The sequence below is a fragment of the Apteryx mantelli genome, chromosome 32 (assembly GCF_036417845.1).
Source record: "Apteryx mantelli isolate bAptMan1 chromosome 32, bAptMan1.hap1, whole genome shotgun sequence".
Taxonomy (NCBI): domain Eukaryota; kingdom Metazoa; phylum Chordata; class Aves; order Apterygiformes; family Apterygidae; genus Apteryx; species Apteryx mantelli.
Window position 1 is genome coordinate 846,789 of NC_090009.1, and position 18,256 is coordinate 865,044.

The following is an 18,256-nucleotide window of genomic DNA, read 5'->3' on the forward strand; positions in this document are numbered from 1 at the left end:
TACCACACGTCCCCACGGTCCCCATGTCCCACTATGTGTCCCCACACATCCCGACGGTCCCCGTGTCCCACCATGCTTCCCCATGTCCCACCATGTGTCCCCGCGGTCCCCATGTCCCTCCACGCATCCTCACACATCGCCATGGTCCCCGTGTCCCACCACGCATCCCCACATCCCACTGCGCGTCCCACCATGCATCCCCACGTCCCACCGTGCATCCCCGCGGTCCCCACGTCCCACCACGTGTCGCCACACATCCCCACGGTCCCTGTGTCCCACCACACGTCCCCGCTGAGCCGCCGCGTCCCCCAGTGGCGCTGGCCGTCTTCTCCCGCACGCCGGCGGTGACGTGGCGCCCGGGCGACGCGGGGCTGCTGCACTGCGCCTTCGCCGGACCCCCGGGTCCCTTCGCCGTCGAGTGGCGTCACCAGCACCGCGGCGCGGGCGGGTGCTGCTGGCCTACGACGCCGCCGCCGCCCGGGCGCCCGTGGCCCGGAGGGCGCCGAGCTGCTGCTGGGGACGGCGGGCGACGTCACCGAGGTCTCGCTGCGCCTCCGGCCCTCGCCGTGGCCCACGAGGGCACCTACATCTGCACCGTCTACCTGCCCCACTTCCACGCCCAGCAGATCCTGCGGGTCCGCGTCCTCGGTGAGCGTCCGCGGCCCCGTAAGGGGGGGAAGCAGCTCCGGCGGCCCCTATAGGGAGACGCGGACTGGGCTATAGGGGCTATTTTGCAACCAGCCATGAGGGCTTTATCATATCAACACATATAGGCTGTAGCTGATGGGTCCATAAACTCCTATAGACACTAGGAAGGTGGGACCAGGTTCTGAAGAACATCTTAGATCCATCTCCAGCATTTCTCAGTCCCTATAGAAAGAAAAGAGCCGGCTATAGGGGCTATTTTGCAACCAGGCCATGAGGACTTTATCATATCAACCCATATAGGCTGTAGCTGATGGGTCTATAAGTTTCTGTAGGCCTTAGGAAGGTGGGACCAGGCTCTGAAGAACATCTTAGATCCATTTCCAGCATTTCTCAGTTCCTATAGAAAAAGAAAGAGCCGGCTATAGGGGCTATCTGCAACCAGGCCATGAGGGCTTTATCATATCAACCCATATGGATTGTAGATGATGAGTCCATAAGCTCCTATAGACCCCTAGGAAGGTGGGACCAGGCTCTGAAGAACATCTTAGATCCATTTCCAGTATCTCTCAGTCCCTATAGAAAGAAAAAGAGCCGGCTATAGGGACTATTCTGCAACCAGACCATGAGAACTTTATCATATCAACCCATATAGACTATAACTGATGGTTCTATAAGTTTCCGTAGACCTTAGGAAGGTGGGACCAGGCTCTGAAGAACATCTTAGATCCATCTCCAGCATTTCTAAGTCCCTATAGAAAAAGAAAGAGCAGGCTATAGGGGCTATTCTGCAACCAGGCCGTGAGGGCTCTATCAGGTCGATCCATATGGACTGTAGCCGATGAGTCCATAAGCTCCTATAGACCCTAGGATGGTGGAACCGGGCTCCAAAGGCCTCTTAGACCCATCTCCAGCCCCTATAGAGAGAGAAGGAGCAGGTTATAGGGACTATTTTGGAACTGAGCCGTATGGGCTCTATGGGACTCATCCATATGAGTTGTATCTGATGGGTCCATGAGCTCCTATAGACCCCAGGAGGGTGGGAGCAGGCTCCAAAGGGTATCTTGGAGCCATCTCCAGCATCTTCCAGTCTTTATAAAGAAATGGAGCCAGCTATAGGAGCTATTTTGCAACCAGACCATAAGTGCTCTATCATATCAGCCTATATGGTCTGTAGATGGATCTACGAGTCCTTATAGACCCCAAGAGAGTGGGAGTGGGTTCCAAAGCGTGTCTTGGAGCCATCTCCAGCATCTTCCAATCCTTATAAAGAGACAAGGACCAAGCTATAAGAGAGGTTTGAAGACCCGAGCTATAAGGGTTCTATCAGGCTGGACCATATGGGCTGTATCAGACCGCTCCATAACCTCCTATAGACCTCAGGAGAGATGGGACCAGGCTCCAAAAGACATCTTGGACCTGTCTCCAACATCCCTTAGCTATAAGGAGGAAAGGACCAGGCTATAGGGCTGTTTTGGGACTGGACAGTGATGGATCTACCAAACTCTTCCATAGGGGCTGGATTAGACCAGTCCATACCCTTCTAAAGCCTATAGGGGGTTAGAAGCAAGCTCCAAGAGCATGTTGGATCCATCTCCAGCATCATCCGGGCCCTATAGAGAGGAAAGAGCTGGTCTATAAGGACTGTATGGAGATTGAGCCATAAGACCTTTGTTGGACTGGTCCATATGGGCTGCATCAGGCTGGTCCCCAACCTCCTATAGACCCCAGGAAGGTGGGATCAGGCTCCAAGGGCATCTTGGAGCCATCTCCAGCATCATCTGGTCCCTATAGAGAGAAAAGGGCTGGGCTATAAGGTCTATAGAGGACTGGGTCGTTACATCCGGGGGGCTGGGACATGGTGGTCCATATGTCCCCCCTTCTATGGCCGACGTCCCCGTGCAGAACCACCCAAGGTGACACTGCTGCCCAACCCACTGGTGGTGGCCCCGGGCTCGGCGGCGGAGCTGCTCTGCGACATCTCGGGCTACTACCCGCTGGACGTGGCGGTGACGTGGCAGCGGCAGGCGGGGGACACGGGCGTCCCCCTGCCCCTGCGGGACACCTGGACCTCGGGCCACTACCTGGGTCCCAATGGCACCTTCAGCCGCCGCAGCGGTGCCCGCCTGTCCCCTGCCCAGCTCCACCACGGGGACACCTACGCCTGCGTGGTGACCCACGTGGGGCTGCCCACCCCACTCCGTGTCACCGTGCAGGTCCAGGTGGCTGGTGAGTGGGGACGGGCTTGGGGACGCTGAGGACCAGGGAGCAGGAGGCACCGGGATGGGGTTGGGGACACCGGGGGATGAGGAGGACCAGGGTTGGGGACACTGAGGGGTGCCAGGAATGGGACTGGGGGGACCAAGGGACATTGGGACCAGGGTTGGGAGGGACCAGGGGACACCAGGACCATGGTTGGGGAGGCCAAGGGACACCAGGACCAGGGTTGGGAGGGACCAGGGGACACCAGGACCATGGTTGGGGACACTGGGAGGTGCCAGGATGAGGTTGGGGAGGCCAAGGGACACCAGGACCAGGGTTGGGGACACTGGGTGGTACCAGGACTGGGAGTGGGGGGACCAAGGGACATTGGGACCAGGGTTGGGGGGGACCGGGGGACACCAGGACTGCGGTTGGGGACACTGGGGGCTGCCAGGTTGGGGTTGGGGACACCAAGGGACATTGGGACCAGGCTTGGGGTCACTAGAGGGTGCCAGGATGGGGTTGGGGACACCAAGGGACATCAGAACCAAGCTTGGGGACAATGAGGGACACCGGAATTGGGGTTGGGGGAACCAAGGGACACCAGGACTGGAGTTGGGACACTGGTGGGGGGTGTCAGGACCAAGATTGGGGACACCAAGGGACACTGGAGGGGGCTTGGGGACACCAAGGGACACTGGGACCGACCTTGGGGACACTGGGGGACGCCAGACCTGGGGCTGGGGGGCAGCCGGGGCTCAGCGCCGTCCCCGCAGGCACGGCCGGCCCCAGCCTCGAGGACGCCGTGGGACTGTTCCTGGTGGCCTTCGTCCTCTACGGCCTCTTCCAGTGGCTCCGTGGCTTCGGTGAGTACCGTGTCCCCCCTGTGTCCCTGTCCCCATGCCAGCCACCGCGGCCACCTCACCCTCCTCTTCCTCCCGCAGCCTCCTGCCCACAGTCCCCCGACAAGAGCCAGGTAAAGTCCCCGACCCCCTGGGTGCCCCTGTGGGGTGGCTCGGGGCCACCTGGGGCCACCTGGGGCCACCCGTGTCACCCGGGGCTCACACGTGTCCCCCCCCCCCCAGCCGTGTCCCCCCCGGCAGAAATCGGAGTGAGGCCGAAGCCGACGCCGCCGGAGTCGGACGCCGCGCAAATAAAGGTGTTTTCCGGCGAGGTGCCACCGTCTCCGTGTCTGTGTCCGTCCCCTCCTGTCACCGTCACCGTCCCCCCCTGCCGCCGCCGCCGGCTTCACGATGGAGGGTGGCGCTTCCTGACCATCCGACAGCGGAAACCGGTCCCTATTGTGCGGCTTCCTTCCGGAGGCGGCGTAGGGCCCCGTGGGGGGGGGTATATAGGGGGCCGTGGGGGGTATATAGGTCCGGTGCAGGGGGGGGGGGGGGGATTGGGGGCTTCCAGGGGGCGTATGGACCGAGCCGGGGATCCAGCTCCGGGTTTTGCGGTGCGCCGGGCTCCGCTCCGCACCGGGCTTTGCCTTGTGCCCCGGTGGTCCGGTGATCCAGGCCGGGTTTTGCGGCGCTCCGGGCTCCGCTCCGCACCGGGCTTTGCGCTGCGCCGCGGCGGGCGCTGCTCCATGCCGGGTTTTACGGCGCGCCAGCTCCGCTCCGCACCGGGCTTTGCGTTACGCCGCGGCGGGCGCTGCTCCATGCCGGGTTTTACGGCGCTCCAGACTCCGCTCCGCATCGGGCTTTGCGCTGCGCCGCGGCGGGCGCTGCTCCATGCCGGGTTTTGCGGCGCTTCAGGCTCCGCTCCGCACCGGGCTTTGCGTTACGCCGCACCGGGCGTCGCTCCAGGCCGGGCTTTGCGGCGCGCCGGCCCGGCCCCAGACGCTGCGGGGGCCCAGGAGTCCGGGCGCGAGGGGGGCGCCGAGGAGGGTCCGGCCCAGGTGGGAGCACTGGGAGCACTGGGAGCACTGGGAGCACTGGGAGCAGGGCCTGGGGTGCTGGGGGGGCGGGGGACGGGGGTGCTGGGGGCGGGGACTGGGAGGACTGGGAGAACTGGGAGCAGGAAGTGGGGTGGTGGGTGCGGGGAGCGGGGGGACTGGGAGAACTGGGAGAACTGGAGTACTGGGAATAGGGACTGGGAGGACTGGGAGTACTGGGAGTGCTGGGAGCAGGAAGTGGGGTTACTGGGAGCACGGGGTTACTGGGGCAGGGGCTGGGGGTGCCGAGAGCACTGGTCTAGGGACTGGGGGGTACTGGGAGCACTGGAGTTACTGGGGCAGGAACTGGGGGGTCCTGGGAGCACTGGGAGCAGGAAGTGGGTTACTGGGAGCACTGGGGGGCTGGGGGGCGGCACTGGGAGCACTGGGAGCACTGGGTGGCAGCAGGGCAGCACTGGGAGCACTGGGAGCACTGGGAGGGCGCTGGAGCACTGGAGCACTGGGGGGCTGCAGGGAACACTGGAGCACTGGGAGGTGGCACTGGGAGCACTGGGAGCACTGGGGGTGGCACTGGGAGCGCTGGGAGCACTGGGGGGCTGCAGGGAACACTGGGAGCACTGGGAGGTGGCACTGGGAGCACTGGGGAGCAGCACTGGGAGCACTGGGGGGGCACTGGGAGCACTGGGAGCACTGGGGTGGCACTGGGGGGGGCACTGGAGCACTGGAGCACTGGGAGGTGGCACTGGGAGCACTGGGGGGGCACTGGGAGCACTGGGAGCACTGGGAGGTGGCACTGGGAGCACTGGGGGGGACACTGGGGGGGGCATTGGAGCACTGGGGGGGCACTGGGAGCACTGGGAGGAGGCACTGGGAACACTGGAGCACTGGGGAGCAGCACTGGGAGCACTGGGGGAGCACTGGGGGCACTGGGAGCACTGGGAGGTGGCACTGGAGCACTGGGGGGGGCATTGGGGGCACTGGGAGCACTGGGAGGTGGCACTGGGAGCACTGGGAGCACTGGGAGCACTGGGAGGCGGCACTGGAGCCACTGGGGGGGGCATTGGGGGCACTGGGAGCACTGGAAGGCGGCACTGGGAGCACTGGGAGCACTGGGGGGGGCTGACGCCCCTCGGGGCCCCCAAGGCCGCCGCAGCCGTGGCCCCGCCGTGGGGCCGAGCCCGTGGGGCCCATCCTGCCGTGGGGCTGAGCCCCCTGTGGGACCAGGACCGCCGGGGGGCTGAGACCGATCCCGCCGTGGGTCTGATCCTGCCGTGGGCTGAGGCCGATCCCGCCGTGGGACCGATCCCGCCGTGGGGCCAATCCCGCCGTGGGGCTGATACCGCCGTGGGGCTGAGGCCGTGGGTCCAATCTGCCGTGGGACTGAAGACACCGTGGAGCTGAGCCGATCCCGCCGTGGGACCGATCCCGCCGTGGGGCTGAAGCCACCGTGGGACCGATCCTGCCGTGGGTCCGATCCCGCCGTGGGGCTGAGGCCGATCCTGTGGGTTGCATCCCTCCGTGGGGCCGATCCTGCTGTGGGTCGGATCCTGCCGTGGGGCTGAAGCCACCGTGGGGCCAATCCCGCCGTGGGGCTGAGGCCGATCCTGCTGTGGGTCCGATGCTGCTGTGGGACTGAAGCCACTGTGGGACCTATCCTGCCGTGGGGCTGAGGCCGTGGGACTGATCCTTCTGTGGGTCGGATCCCGCCGTGGGGCTGAGGCCAATCCCGTGGGACTGATCCCGCCGTGGGTCCGATCCTGCCGTGGGGCTGAGGCCGATCCTGCAGTGGGTCCGATCCTGCTGTGGGACTGAAGCCACCGTGGGACCTATCCTGCCGTGGGGCTGAGGCCGCTGTGGGGCCAATCCCGTGGGACTGATCCCGCCGCGGGCCGGATGCTGCCGCGGGCGCTGCGGGCACTGCTGGAAGGGGCCCGGCCGGAGCTGGGCCAGGAGCCGGGGGTGGTGCTGAGCGCCTACCGCCCCCGCCCCCCCCCGGTGAGCGGCGACCGGGGGGGGGGGACAAGGGGGGGGGCACGGGGGGGGTCCCCGGGGGAGGGGTCTGGGGGGGGGGATGGGATGGGGGGGTCCCATGACCCCGGGGGGGGGGTCCCCGGGAGGGGGGGGCACAGGGGGGTCCTGGGGGGGGGGCCAGGAGGAGGGGGGGGTCCCCGGGGGAGGGGGTCTGGGGGGGTCCCTGGGGGGGGATGGGATGGGGGGGGTCCCGTGACCCCGGGGGGGGTCCCCGGGGGGGGCACAGGGGGGTCCTGGAGGATGGGGGTCCCTGGGGGGGGGGGATGGGATGGGGGGGGGTCCCATGACCCCGGGGGGGGTCCCCCGGGGGGGGCACAGGGGGTCCCTGGAGGATGGGGGGGTCCCTAGGGGGGGGTCCCTGGGGGGGGGGATGGGATGGGGGGGGTCCCGTGACCCGGGGGGGGCACAGGGGGGGTCCCTGGGGGGGTCCCAGGAGGATGGGGGGGGTCCCAGGTGGGGGGGCACGAGGGGGGACCCGGGGGGGGGCACAGGAGGATGAGGGGGGTCCCTGGAGGGGGGGGCCTGGGGGGGGGGATGGGATGCGGGGGGGTCCCATGACCCTGGGGGGGGTCTCAGGGTTGTTGGGGGCGGGGTCCCATGGCCGTGGGGGCGGGTCCTATGGCAATGGGGGCGGGGTCTCATGGCCTTGGGGGGGTCCCATGGCTGTGGGGGGCGGGTCCTATGGCACTGGGGGCGGGGTCTCACGGCTTTGGGGTGGGTCCCATGGCCGTGGGGGCGGGTCCTATGGCATTGGGGGCGGGGTCTCAGGGCCTTGGGGGGGCCCTTTGGCTATGGGCAGGTCCTATGGTCCGGGGGGGGGGGGTGTCCAGGGTTATGGGGGGGGGTCTCAGGGCTGGGGGGGTCCCTGGCTATGGGGGGGGTCCAGGGTTTTGGGGGGGGTCCATGGCCTTGGGGGGGGGTCCCATGGTTTTGGAGGGGGGTCCCAGGGTTATGGGGGGGGTCCATGGCCTTGGGGGGGGGTCCATGGCCATGGGGGGGGTCCAAGGCTTGTTGGGGGGGGGTCCCATGGCCTGGGGGGGGTTCCCTTGGCTATGGGGGGGCTCCCATGACCATGGAGGGGGGGGGGTCCCAGGGCTGGGGGGGGGGTCCTGTAACTTGGGGGGGGTCCCCAACGCCCCCCCCCCAGGCGCCCCCCCCCAAAATGGGGACACGGGACAACACCAGACCCCAGTAATGCTGTGTCCCCCCCCCCTTTTGCAGCCCCCGGAGCCGGAGGAGGATGAGGAGGAGGAGGAGGAGGAGGAAGGCGAGGGGGGGGGCGCGGTGTTCGGGGGGGGGGGGCAGTGCCGGGGGCCCCCCCCGCCCCCCCCGCCGCCTGCTGCGCGCCGCCCCCCTGCCCCGCCTGGTGCGGCACCTGCTCGAGGCTCCGGCCCGCGGCGACAGCGCCTTCGTCCCCGCGTTCCTGGCCACCTACCGCGCCTTCGCCCGGCCCGCCGACGTCCTCGGCCTGCTGCTCCGCCGGTGAGGGGGGGGGGTCACGCGTGGGGGGGGGTCACGCGTGGGGGGGGACACGCGTAGGGGGGGGGTTGCACCGGGGCCGGGATGCGTTGCACGAGGCTGCAGGGCTTTGCATGGGGGCTGGGGCTTTGCATGGGGCTGGGGGGGTCACATGGGGTTGGGGGGGTCACACGGAGCCGGGGGGGGGACACGCGTGGGGGGGTCACGCGTGGGGGGGGACACGCGTGGGGGGGGTTGCACGGGGCCGGGATGCGTTGCATGAGGCTGCAGGGCTTTGCATGGGGGCCGGGGGCTTTGCATGGGGCTGGGGGGGGTCACATGGGGTCGGGGGGGTCACACGGGGCCGGGGGGGTCACACGAGGGTGGGGGGGGGTCGCACAGGGCCAGGGGGGGTCACGCGTGGGGGGGGACACGCGTGGGGGGGGGTTGCACCGGGGCCGGGATGCGTTGCACGGGGGCTGCAAGGCTTTGCATGGGGGCGGGGGGGGGGTCACATGGAAGGGGGGGGGTCGGCGGGGGGGGTCGCGTGGGGGGGGGGGCTTCCGCGTGATTTCGGGGCCCCTCTGACCTTCTTTCCCCCCCCCCCCCAGGCTGGAGGAGCTGGGGGCGCTGCCGGGGGGGCCCAGCAGCCCGGAGGGGGCCGAGGCGCAGGGGTGAGCTGCCGCCCCCCCCCCCCCACAACGTGACCCCCCCCCCACTGCCCCCCCCCCAGCTCACGGCCCCCCCCCCGTCTCCCCCTGCCACCCCCCCAGCTCATGGCCCCCCCATCTCCCCCTGCTGCCCCCCCCGGCTCACGCCCCCCCCCATTGCCCCCCCCCGGCTCACCCCCCCCTAATCCCCAGGCTCATGCCCCCCCCCCCAGCGCCCCCCCCCATTTCACCCACCGCCCCCCCATCCCTTGGCTCATGGCCCCCCCCATCTCCCCCCCACTGCCCCCCCCCACGTTTCACCCCCCCCATTGCCCCCCCATCCCCTGCTCAACCCCCCCCCCCAATTCCCTGTTCACGGCCCCCCCACCCCCCCTTGCCCCCCCCCGGCTCACCCCCCCCCCAATCCCCAGGCTCACGGCCCCCCCCCACCCCCCCTTGCCCCCCCCGGCTCATCTTCCCCCCCCCAATCCCCTGGACCGCAGCCCCCCCATTTCCCCCCCCCACCCGGCTCACCCCCCCTCCTTGTCCCCCCCCCACCCCACGCAGGGCCCCCCTTGCCCCCCCCCAGTTCAAACCCCCCCCCAGTTCACCCCCCCATCGCCCCCCCATCCCCCGGCTCACAACCCCCCCCCCCAAAATCCCAGGCTCACGGCCCCCCCGCCCCGGTGTGTCCCCCCCCCCCCCGTGTCGTGTCCCCCCCCCGTGTCGTGTCCCCCCCCCCCGTGTCGTGTGTCCCCCCCCCCGGCGCAGGGCCCTCTCGGCGCTGCTCTGCTGCTGGCTCGAGAGCTACCCCGAAGATTTCGGGCCCCCCCCGGGCCCCCCCCTGGCGCGGCGGCTGGCGGCGGCGCTGGCGCCCGGCTCGGAGGCGGCGCGGCGCCTGGAGGCCGTCACCGCTGTCACCCCCCCACTGCCACCACCACCGGGGGACGAGGACGGGGACGAGGACGAGGGGGACGCGGAGCCCCTCGACATCCTCTGCTTCCAGGCGCAGGAGGTGGCGCAGGAGCTGACGCTGACGGAGGCGGTGAGTTTTGGGGGGGGGGACACGGCGTCTGGACCCCCCCCATCGTGTCCCCTGTCCCCGTGTCCCCGTCCCCAGCCGCGTGCTTCGTCCCCTGTGTCCCCATCTCTGTCCCCCTGTCCTCGTGTCTCTATGTGTCCATCACCAGCCGTGGGCTTCATCCCCACGTTCCCGTCTCCGTGCTCACGTCTCCGTCCCTGTCCCCGTGTCCCCGTCCCAGCCGCGTGCTTCGTCCCCGTGTCCCCATCCCCGTCCTCGTGTCCCCGGCCATGTGCTTCGTTCCTCTGTCCCCATCTCTGTCCCCATGTCCTCGTGTCTCCATGTGTCCATCACCAGCCGTGGGCTTCAGCCCCACGTTCCCGTCTCCGTGCTCGTGTCCCCGTGTCCCTGTGTCCATGTCCCCGGCCCACGTGCTTCATCCCCGTGTCCCCGTCCCCATCCTCATGTCCCCGGCCCATGTGCTTCGTCTCTGTGTCCCCATCTCTGTCTCCATGTCCTCGTGTCTCCATGTGTCTGTCACCAGCCATGGGCTTCATCCCTGTGTCTCCCATCTCCATCCTTTTGTCCCCGTCCCTGTCCTTGTGTCCCCGTCCCCGTGTCCCCGTCCCAGCCGCATGCTTCATCCCCGTGTCCCCATCCCCATCCTCGTGTCCCCGGCCCACGTGCTTCATCCCTGTGTCCCCGTTCCTGTCTCCGTGTCCTCGTGTCTCCATGTGTCCGTCACCAGCCATGGGCTTCATCCCATGTTCCTGTCTCCATGCTCATGTCTCCGTTCCTGTCCCTGTGTCTCCGTCCCCGTGTCCCTGTCCCCAGCCATGTGCTTCATCCCCGTGTCCCCATCCCCATCCTCATGTCCCCGGCCATGTGCTTCATCCCTCTGTCCCCATCTCTGTTCCCATGTCCTCGTGTCTCCATGTGTCCGTCACCAGCCATGGGCTTCATCCCTGTGTCTCCCATCTCCAGCCTCATGTCCCCGTCCCTGTCCTTGTGTCCCCGTCCCATGTCCCCGTCCCCAGCCATGTGCTTCATCCCCATGTCCCCATCCCCGTCCTCATGTCCCCGGCCACGTGCTTCGTCCCTGTATCCCCATCCCCATGTCCCCATGTCCCCGTCCCTGTCCCCAACCATGTCCCCCATCCCCCATCTCCATGTCCTCGTCCCTGTCACCAGCTGCATCCCCTGTCCTCACCCCTGTCCCCAGCCACGTGCTTCGTCCCCATGTCCCCATCCCTGTGTCCCCGTCCGCAGCCACGTGCCCCATCCCCATGTCCTTATCCTTGTCACCAGCCGCATCCTGTCCCCATCCCTGTCCCCAGCCATGTGCTTCGTCCCATCTCCCCATCCCCAGCCATATCCCCCAACCCTGTGTCCTCGTCCCCGTCCCATGTCCCCATGACCGTCCCCATCAACAGGTTGCATCCTTTGTCCCCCGTCCCCAAGCCTGTCCCCCTTCACCAGCCAAGTCCTTCATTCTCCATCCTCACGTCCTCATCAACAGGCCACGTCACGGGTCCCTTGTCCCCATGTCCCCATCCCCTTCTCCGGCCATGTCTTCCGTCCCACGGGCCCGTCCCTGTCCCATCTCACCACGTCCTCGGTCCCCCGTCCCCGCGTCGCCCGCCCCGGCCCTGACGAGCGTCGTCATCGTCGTCCCCAGGAGCTCTTCATGCGCCTGGTGCCCTACGAGTGCCTGGGCTCGCTGTGGTCGCAGCGGGACAAGAAGGGCCGCGAGCGGGCCTGTCCCAGCGTGAGGGCCACCGTGCGCCAGTTCAACCGCCTGGCGGGGGCCGTGGTGCGCTCCTGCCTGGCCAGCCCCAGCCTGCGGCCCCCCAGCGCGCCCGCCTCCTCGAGAAGTGGATCCGCGTGGCCAAGGTGAGGCCGGCCCCAACGGCGGTGGCCCCGTCCCCAATGGAGGTGGCCCCATCCCCAATGGAGGTGGCCCCATCCCTAATGAAGATGACCTTGACCCTAATGGAGGTGGCCCCATCCCCAGTGATGGTGGCCCCATCCCCAATGGAGGTGGCCCCATCCCTAATGAAGATGACCTTGACCCTAATGGAGGTGGCCCCATCCCCAGTGGAGGTGGCCCCATCCCAACTGGTGGTGGCCCCATCCCTAATGAAAATGACCTTGTCCTCAATGGAGGTGGTCCCGTCCCAATGGTGGTGGTCCTATCCCTAAAGAAGATGACCTTGACCCTAATGGAGGTGGCCCCATCCCCAGTGGTGGTGGCCTCATCCCTAATGAAGATGACCTTGACCCCAATGGAGGTGGCCCCATCCCCAATGGAGGTGGCCCCATCCCCAATGGTGGTGGCCTCATCCCTAATGAAGATGACCTTGACCCCAATGGAGATGGCCCCATCCCCAATGGTGGTGGCCTCATCCCTAATGAAGATGACCTTGACCCTAATGGAGGTGGCCCCATCCCCAGTGGAGGTGGCCCCATCCCTAATGGTGGTGGCCTCATCGTTAATGGAGATGGCCCCATCCCCAATGGTGGTGGCCTCATCCCTAATGGTGGTAGCCCCATCGTTAATGGAGGTGGCCCCATTCCCAATGGAGATGGCCTTTTTCCCAGTGGTGGTCCCATTCCCCAATGGAGGTGGCCTGGTTCCCAATGGAGATAGTCCCATTCCCCAATGATGGTGGCCCCATCGCTAGCAGAGTGGCCTTGTCCCTAAGGGAAGTGGCCCCCGGCAGCAGACCCCCAGCAGGGTCCCTGTCCCCAGCCTGGGCAGGTGTCCCCAGCCCCAGCGTGTCCCTGTCCCCATCCTGGGGGTGTCCCCATCCCAAATAGGAACCTGTGTCCACATCTGGGGGGTGTCCCCCCCAGCCCCAGAGGTGTCCCCAGCCCAGGGGTGTCCCCATCCCTAGAAGTGTCCCCGTCTCTAGAGATGTCCCCATCCCTAGAGGCCTCCCCATCCCTAGAGGCATCCCCAACCCAGGGTTGTCCCCAGCCCTAGAGGTGTCCCCAGCCCTAGAGGTGTCCCCAACCCAGGGTTGTCCCCATCCCTAGAAGTGTCCCCATCCCTAGAGGTGTCCCCAGCCCTAGAGGTGTCCCCAACCCAGGATTGTCCCGATCCCTAGAAGCGTCCAATCCCTAGAGGCGTCCCATCCCTAGAGATGTCCCCATCCCTAGAGGCATCCCCATCCCTAGAAGCGTCCCCAGCCCTAGAGGTGTCCCCAACCCAGGGTTGTCCCCGTCTCCAGCCCAGGGTTGTCCCCATCCCTAGAGATGTCCCCATCCCTAGAGATGTCCCCATCCCTAGAAGTGTCCCCATCCCTAGAGGTGTCCCCATCCCTAGAGGTGTCCCCAGCCCAGGGTTGTCCCCATCCCTAGAGGCATCCCCATCCCTAGAGATGTCCCCATCCCTAGAAGTGTCCCCATCTCTAGAGATGTCCCCATCCCTAGAGACGTCCCCATCCCTAGAGATGTCCCCATCCCTAGAGGCGTCCCCATCCCTAGAAGCGTCCCCAGCCCTAGAGGTGTCCCCAACCCAGGGTTGTCCCCGTCTCCAGCCCAGGGTTGTCCCCATCCCTAGAGATGTCCCCATCCCTAGAAGTGTCCCCATCTCTAGAGATGTCCCCATCCCTAGAGACGTCCCCATCCCTAGAGACGTCCCCATCCCTAGAGGTGTCCCCATCCCTAGAAGCCTCCCCAGCCCCGATGGAGCCCTGCACCCCAGGGCATCCCCACCCCTCCCCGTCCCTCGAGGCGCCCGGCCACCCCCCGGTGCCACCCCCCGTCCCCGTCGCCGTCCCCGCGGCGCCACGGTGGCCGTCCCCGTCCCCAGGAGTGCTGCGCGCTGAGGAACTTCTCGTCGCTCCGCGCCATCGTCTCGGCGCTGCAGTCGAGCCCCCTGCACCGCCTCAAGCGCACCTGGGACGAGACCGCCCGGTACGGGGACACTGCGGGGACAGGGGGGGACACACGATGGGGACACCGGGCTCATCACCCCATCCCCTGCCTGCCTGTCCCCAGCGACGCCCAGCGCAGCTACGAGGAGCTCAGCGCCGTCTGCTCCGAGCAGGATAACTCCAGCGCCAGCCGCCAGCTGCTCTTCCAGGTGGCGCTGGCCCGGCCCCGGCCCTGTCACCTCCCCGCTGGCCTGTCCCCTGGGTGTCCCCTATGCACTGGCTTGTCCCCTGGGTGTCCCTTACGCGCTGGCGTGTCCCCATCACTGTCCGCTATGCATTGACCTGTCCCCTGGGTGTCTCCTATGTGCTGGTGTGTCCCCATCCCTGTCCCCTACGCACTGGCCTGTCCCCTGGGTGTCCCTTATGTGCTGGCATGTCCCCAGCCTTGTCCCCTATGCACTGGTTTGTCCCCGGGTGTCCCTTATGCCCTGGCCTGTCCCCATCCCTGTCCCCTACACACTGGCCTGTCCCCAGCCTTGTCCCCTATGTGCTGGTCTGTCCCCTGGGTGTCCCCTATGCGCTGGCGTGTCCCCAGCCCTGTCCTCTACATGCTGACCTATCCCCTGGGTGTCCCCTATGCACTGGCCTGTCCCCTGGGTGTCCTCTATGCGGTGGCTTGTCCCCTGGGTGTCCCCTATGCCCTGGCCTGTCCCCAGCCCTGTCCCCTACATGCCGACCTATCCTCTGGGTGTCCCCTATGTGCTGGCATGTCCCCTGGGTGTCCCCTACACATTGACCTGTCCCTTGGTGTCCCCTATGCACTGGTATGTCCCCATCCCTGTCCCCTATGTGCTGGCCTTTCCCCTAGGTGTCCCCTGTGCACTGCTGTGTCCCCATCCCTGTCCCCTATGGGCTGGTTTGTCCCCAGCCATGTCCCCAACCCTGTCCCCTGTGTGCTGACTTGTCCCCAGCCACGTCCCCTAGCCACTAATCTGTCCCCAGCCCTGTCCCCTACGCACTGGCTTGTCCCCATCGCTGTCCCTGCACATACTGGCTTGTCACCAGCCACATCCCTGTCCCCTATGCGCTGGCTTGTCCCTTGGGTGTCCCCTACGCGCTGGCCTGTCCCCATCCCTGTCTCCATCCCTGTCCTGTACATACTGGCTTGTCCCCAGCCCTGTCCCTTATGCACTGGATTGTCCTTAGCCATGTCCCCATCCCTGTCCCTTGTCCCCATCCCCACGCGCCGTCCCCGACGTCCCCCCCGGCCTTGTCCCCTCCGCCAGGAGCCCCCCCAGCGGCCGTGGGGCGCCGAGGGCACCCCGCGGAGGCAGCCGCGCCGGCCCCAGGAGCAGCGTCCCGCGGCGAGGCCCGGGGACAAGGGGACAGCGGGGGACAGCCGGGGACAGCCGGGGGACGGGGGCGTCGTGCCCTATCTGGGCACCTTCCTGCGCGACCTGGTCATGCTGGACGCCGCTATGAAGGACGAGCTGGAGGTGGGAACGTGGTGGCCCCGCGGTGGTGGTGGTGGTCCCGCGGTGGCCATCGGTGGTGGCCATCGGTGGTGGTGGTGGTGGCCCCACGGTGGTGGTGGCCCCGCGGTGGCCATCGGTGGTGGTGGTGGTGGCCCCATGGTGGTGGTGGTGGCCCCGCAGTGGCCATCGGTGATGGTGGTGGCCCCATGGTGGTGGTGGTGGCCCTGCGGTGGCGATCGGTGGTGGCCATCGGTGGTGGTGGTGGCCCCATGGTGGTGGTGGCCCCGCGGTGGCCATCAGTGGTGGCCATTGGTGGTGGTGGCCCCGCGGTCATGGTGGCGGCCATCGGTGGTGGTGGTGGCCCTGCGGTGGCCATCGGTGGTGGCCATCAGTGGTGGCCTCGGGCTCACCTCGTCCTTCCCTTGCAGAACGGCTACATCAACTTCGAGAAGCGGCGCAAGGTAGGAGCCCGGGGTGGCGGGGGGGGGGTGGAAATCGCGTCCCCAGTGTCACCGTGTCACCGTGTCACCGTGTCCCCGCAGGAGTTCGAGGTGCTGGCGCAGGTCCGGCTGCTGCAGGCCGCCTGCCGCAACTACCGCCTGCGGCCCGAGCCCCGCTTCCGCCGCTGGCTCCGCGCCCTGCGGCCCCTCTCCGAGGCCCAGAGGTGGGTGGCCTTGGCGTGACGTGGCGTGACGGTGACGTGACCGTGACATGTGCGGCGCACACCTAGGGGTGTCCCTGTACCTTCAGGCGTGTGGGTGGCGTGTCATGATGTGCGTTGCTCAGTCTGGTGGCTTTTAGCGTGTTCTTAGCGTGTTCCTGGTGTGTCTCAACATGTTCCTGACATGTCTTAGCATGTTCCTAGCATGTTCCTGGCATGTTGGTGACGTGTGCGGAGCACCTGGGGGGGGGTGTCCCCATACCTTCGCACACGTGGGTGGCGCGTCCTGACGCACGTCGCTTGGTCTAGTGGGTCTTGGTGTGCTCCTGGTGTGTCTTAGCATGTTCCTGGTGTGTCCATGACCTGTGCGGAGCGCCTGGGGGTGGCCCTGTACCTTCAGGCATGCGGGTGGCATGTCATAACGCGTGTTGCTCAGTCTGGCGGGTCTTAGCATGTTCCTAGCATGTTCCTGGCGTGTCAGTGGCATGTGCAGAGCACCTGGGGGGTGTCCCTGTACCTTCATGCATGTGGGTGGCATGTCCCGGCACGCGTTGCTTGGTCTGGTGGGTCTTAGTGTGTTCCTGGTGTGTCTTGGCATGTTCCTAGCATGTTCCTGGCGTGTCCATGACATGTTCATGATGTGTGTGGAGCACCTGGGGGTGTCCCCGTACCTTCAGGTGTGTGGGTGGCATGTCATGATGTGCATTGCTCAGTCTGGCAGGTTTTAGCGTGTTCCTAGCATGTTCCTGGCATGTCTTAGCGTGTTCCTGGGGTGTCAGTGACGTGCAGAGCGCCTGGGGGGTGTCCTTGTACCTTCAAGCACGTGGGTGACACGTCCTGCCACGTGTTGCTTGGTCTGGTGGGTCTTAGCATGTTCCTGGAGGGTCTTAGCGTGTCCCTAGCGTGTTCCTAGCGTGTCTTAGCGTGTTCCCGGCGTGTCCCCGCGCCTCTCCGCTCTCTCCGCAGCCACAGCCTCTCCTGCGAGATCGAGCCGCCGAGCGAGGCGCCGCCGCGGCCCCCGAAACCCTCCCTCGTCATCACGCACTGCCCCGCGTGAGTGCGGCCACGTGTCCCCCCTGTGTCCCCCCCTCCCCGTGTCACCATGTCACCACCCTGCCCGTCCCTGCAGGCCCCTCGGCGCCCCGGGGACCCCCGCGGTGACCTGGGAGCAGCCCCATCCCTCCGGCGAGCCCCTCACCACGGCGCCGGGCCCCGCGCACCTCCTCTCTCGCCTGGCTCAGGTGAGATCCATCATCTCCGTCCCCCTCTCCCAAAAAAACCCCACCCCTTCCGCCACGGATGTCCCCGTCACCGTGTCCCCAACGCGTCGCTGCAGCACGTCAAGTGGCCGTCGGTGTCGGCGCTGGACGAGGCGGCCGGAACGCCGGGAGCCACGTTGTCACCTCCGTCGGCGCCGGCTGCCAGCCGGGGTCACCGGCGTTCGGCTTCGTGCGGGTCGGCGTTCCCGCCGGCGGCTTCCGCTTCCGCGCCGCCTTCCGACTGCCGCATCATCCGGGCTCGCATGGAGCTGCACGACGGCAACCTCTACAAGAGCATCCTGGTGAGCTTCCTCCCCTTTTCCTCTTCCTCTTCCCGCTCCGGATGCCTGGGTCCTTTGGGGATCCGCCAGCGGCCGCTCGGCTTCCCGCAGATCACGAGCCAGGACAAGACGCCGGCCGTGGTGGCCAAAGCGTTGGAGAAACACGGGCAGGAACGAGCGGCGGCGGCACGTTTCCGGTTGGTCCAGCTGCTGCCGGAGGACAGAGGTGAGGTTGGGCGGTGGGGACGGCGCCCCGTGTCCCCCCCATGTCCCCCAATCGTGTCCCCACCACCGTGACGCCTCCGCAGAGCTGCTGCTGCCACCCTCCGCCAACGTCTTCTACGCCATGAACGGCGCCAGCCTCGACTTCGCCCTGCGGCCACGCGACGAGCCGCCGTCATCATCATCGTCACCGTCACTGTCACCGTCCCCGAGCCCCGGCGGCCGGGGCGCCGCCGAGCTCAACGCCACCTTCCCCAAAATCAAAGCCACCGGGCGTAAGATCAGCCGGGTCCTCTTCTGAGGAACCACCACCATCACCACCATTGCTGAGCTCAACGCCGCCTTCCCCAAAATCAAAGCCACCGGGCGCAAGATCAGCCGGGTCCTCTTCTGAGGAACCACCATCATCACCACCATCACCACCACCACCATCGAGAACGTCGCGCTGAGGGACGCAGCTTCTCAGGGACCCCGGCGAGGGCCCCGCTCGCCGACACTACGGCAATAAAGACACTACGGGGTGGTAACGGCGGCGTCCCGGCTTGCGCCCGGGTGTTTTTTTTTGGGGGG

At 67.2% G+C, this 18,256-nt stretch overlaps 2 protein-coding genes and 1 long non-coding RNA gene across 3 annotated transcripts; all 3 read left to right on the forward strand.

Moving 5' to 3' along the window:
* Positions 1-92: 92 nt before the first annotated feature.
* Positions 93-3,742, forward strand: TAPBP (TAP binding protein; the record flags this gene model as incomplete). The annotated part of the gene is given in 6 exon segments (XM_067313643.1): positions 93-438; positions 441-491; positions 494-567; positions 570-648; positions 2,551-2,874; positions 3,624-3,742. Coding segments are annotated over 6 exon segments (993 nt in total), but the record flags the coding sequence as incomplete, so codon positions are not given.
* A 48-nt stretch (positions 3,743-3,790) lies between these two features.
* Positions 3,791-4,025, forward strand: LOC136994756 (uncharacterized). Its single transcript, XR_010886658.1, has 2 exons — positions 3,791-3,823; positions 3,933-4,025. It is a non-coding gene; the product is annotated as an uncharacterized lncRNA (long non-coding RNA).
* A 673-nt stretch (positions 4,026-4,698) lies between these two features.
* Positions 4,699-18,213, forward strand: RGL2 (ral guanine nucleotide dissociation stimulator like 2). The gene is given in 19 exon segments (XM_067313644.1): positions 4,699-4,750; positions 5,891-6,523; positions 6,623-6,742; positions 8,000-8,057; positions 8,107-8,260; positions 8,848-8,910; positions 9,658-9,931; positions 11,586-11,757; positions 11,760-11,800; positions 13,725-13,828; positions 13,913-13,997; positions 15,075-15,284; positions 15,692-15,724; positions 15,806-15,927; positions 16,891-16,977; positions 17,054-17,165; positions 17,261-17,485; positions 17,576-17,690; positions 17,773-18,213. Coding segments are annotated over 17 exon segments (2,172 nt in total). The 5' UTR covers positions 4,699-4,750; positions 5,891-6,523; positions 6,623-6,640; the 3' UTR covers positions 17,988-18,213.
* Positions 18,214-18,256: the final 43 nt, after the last annotated feature.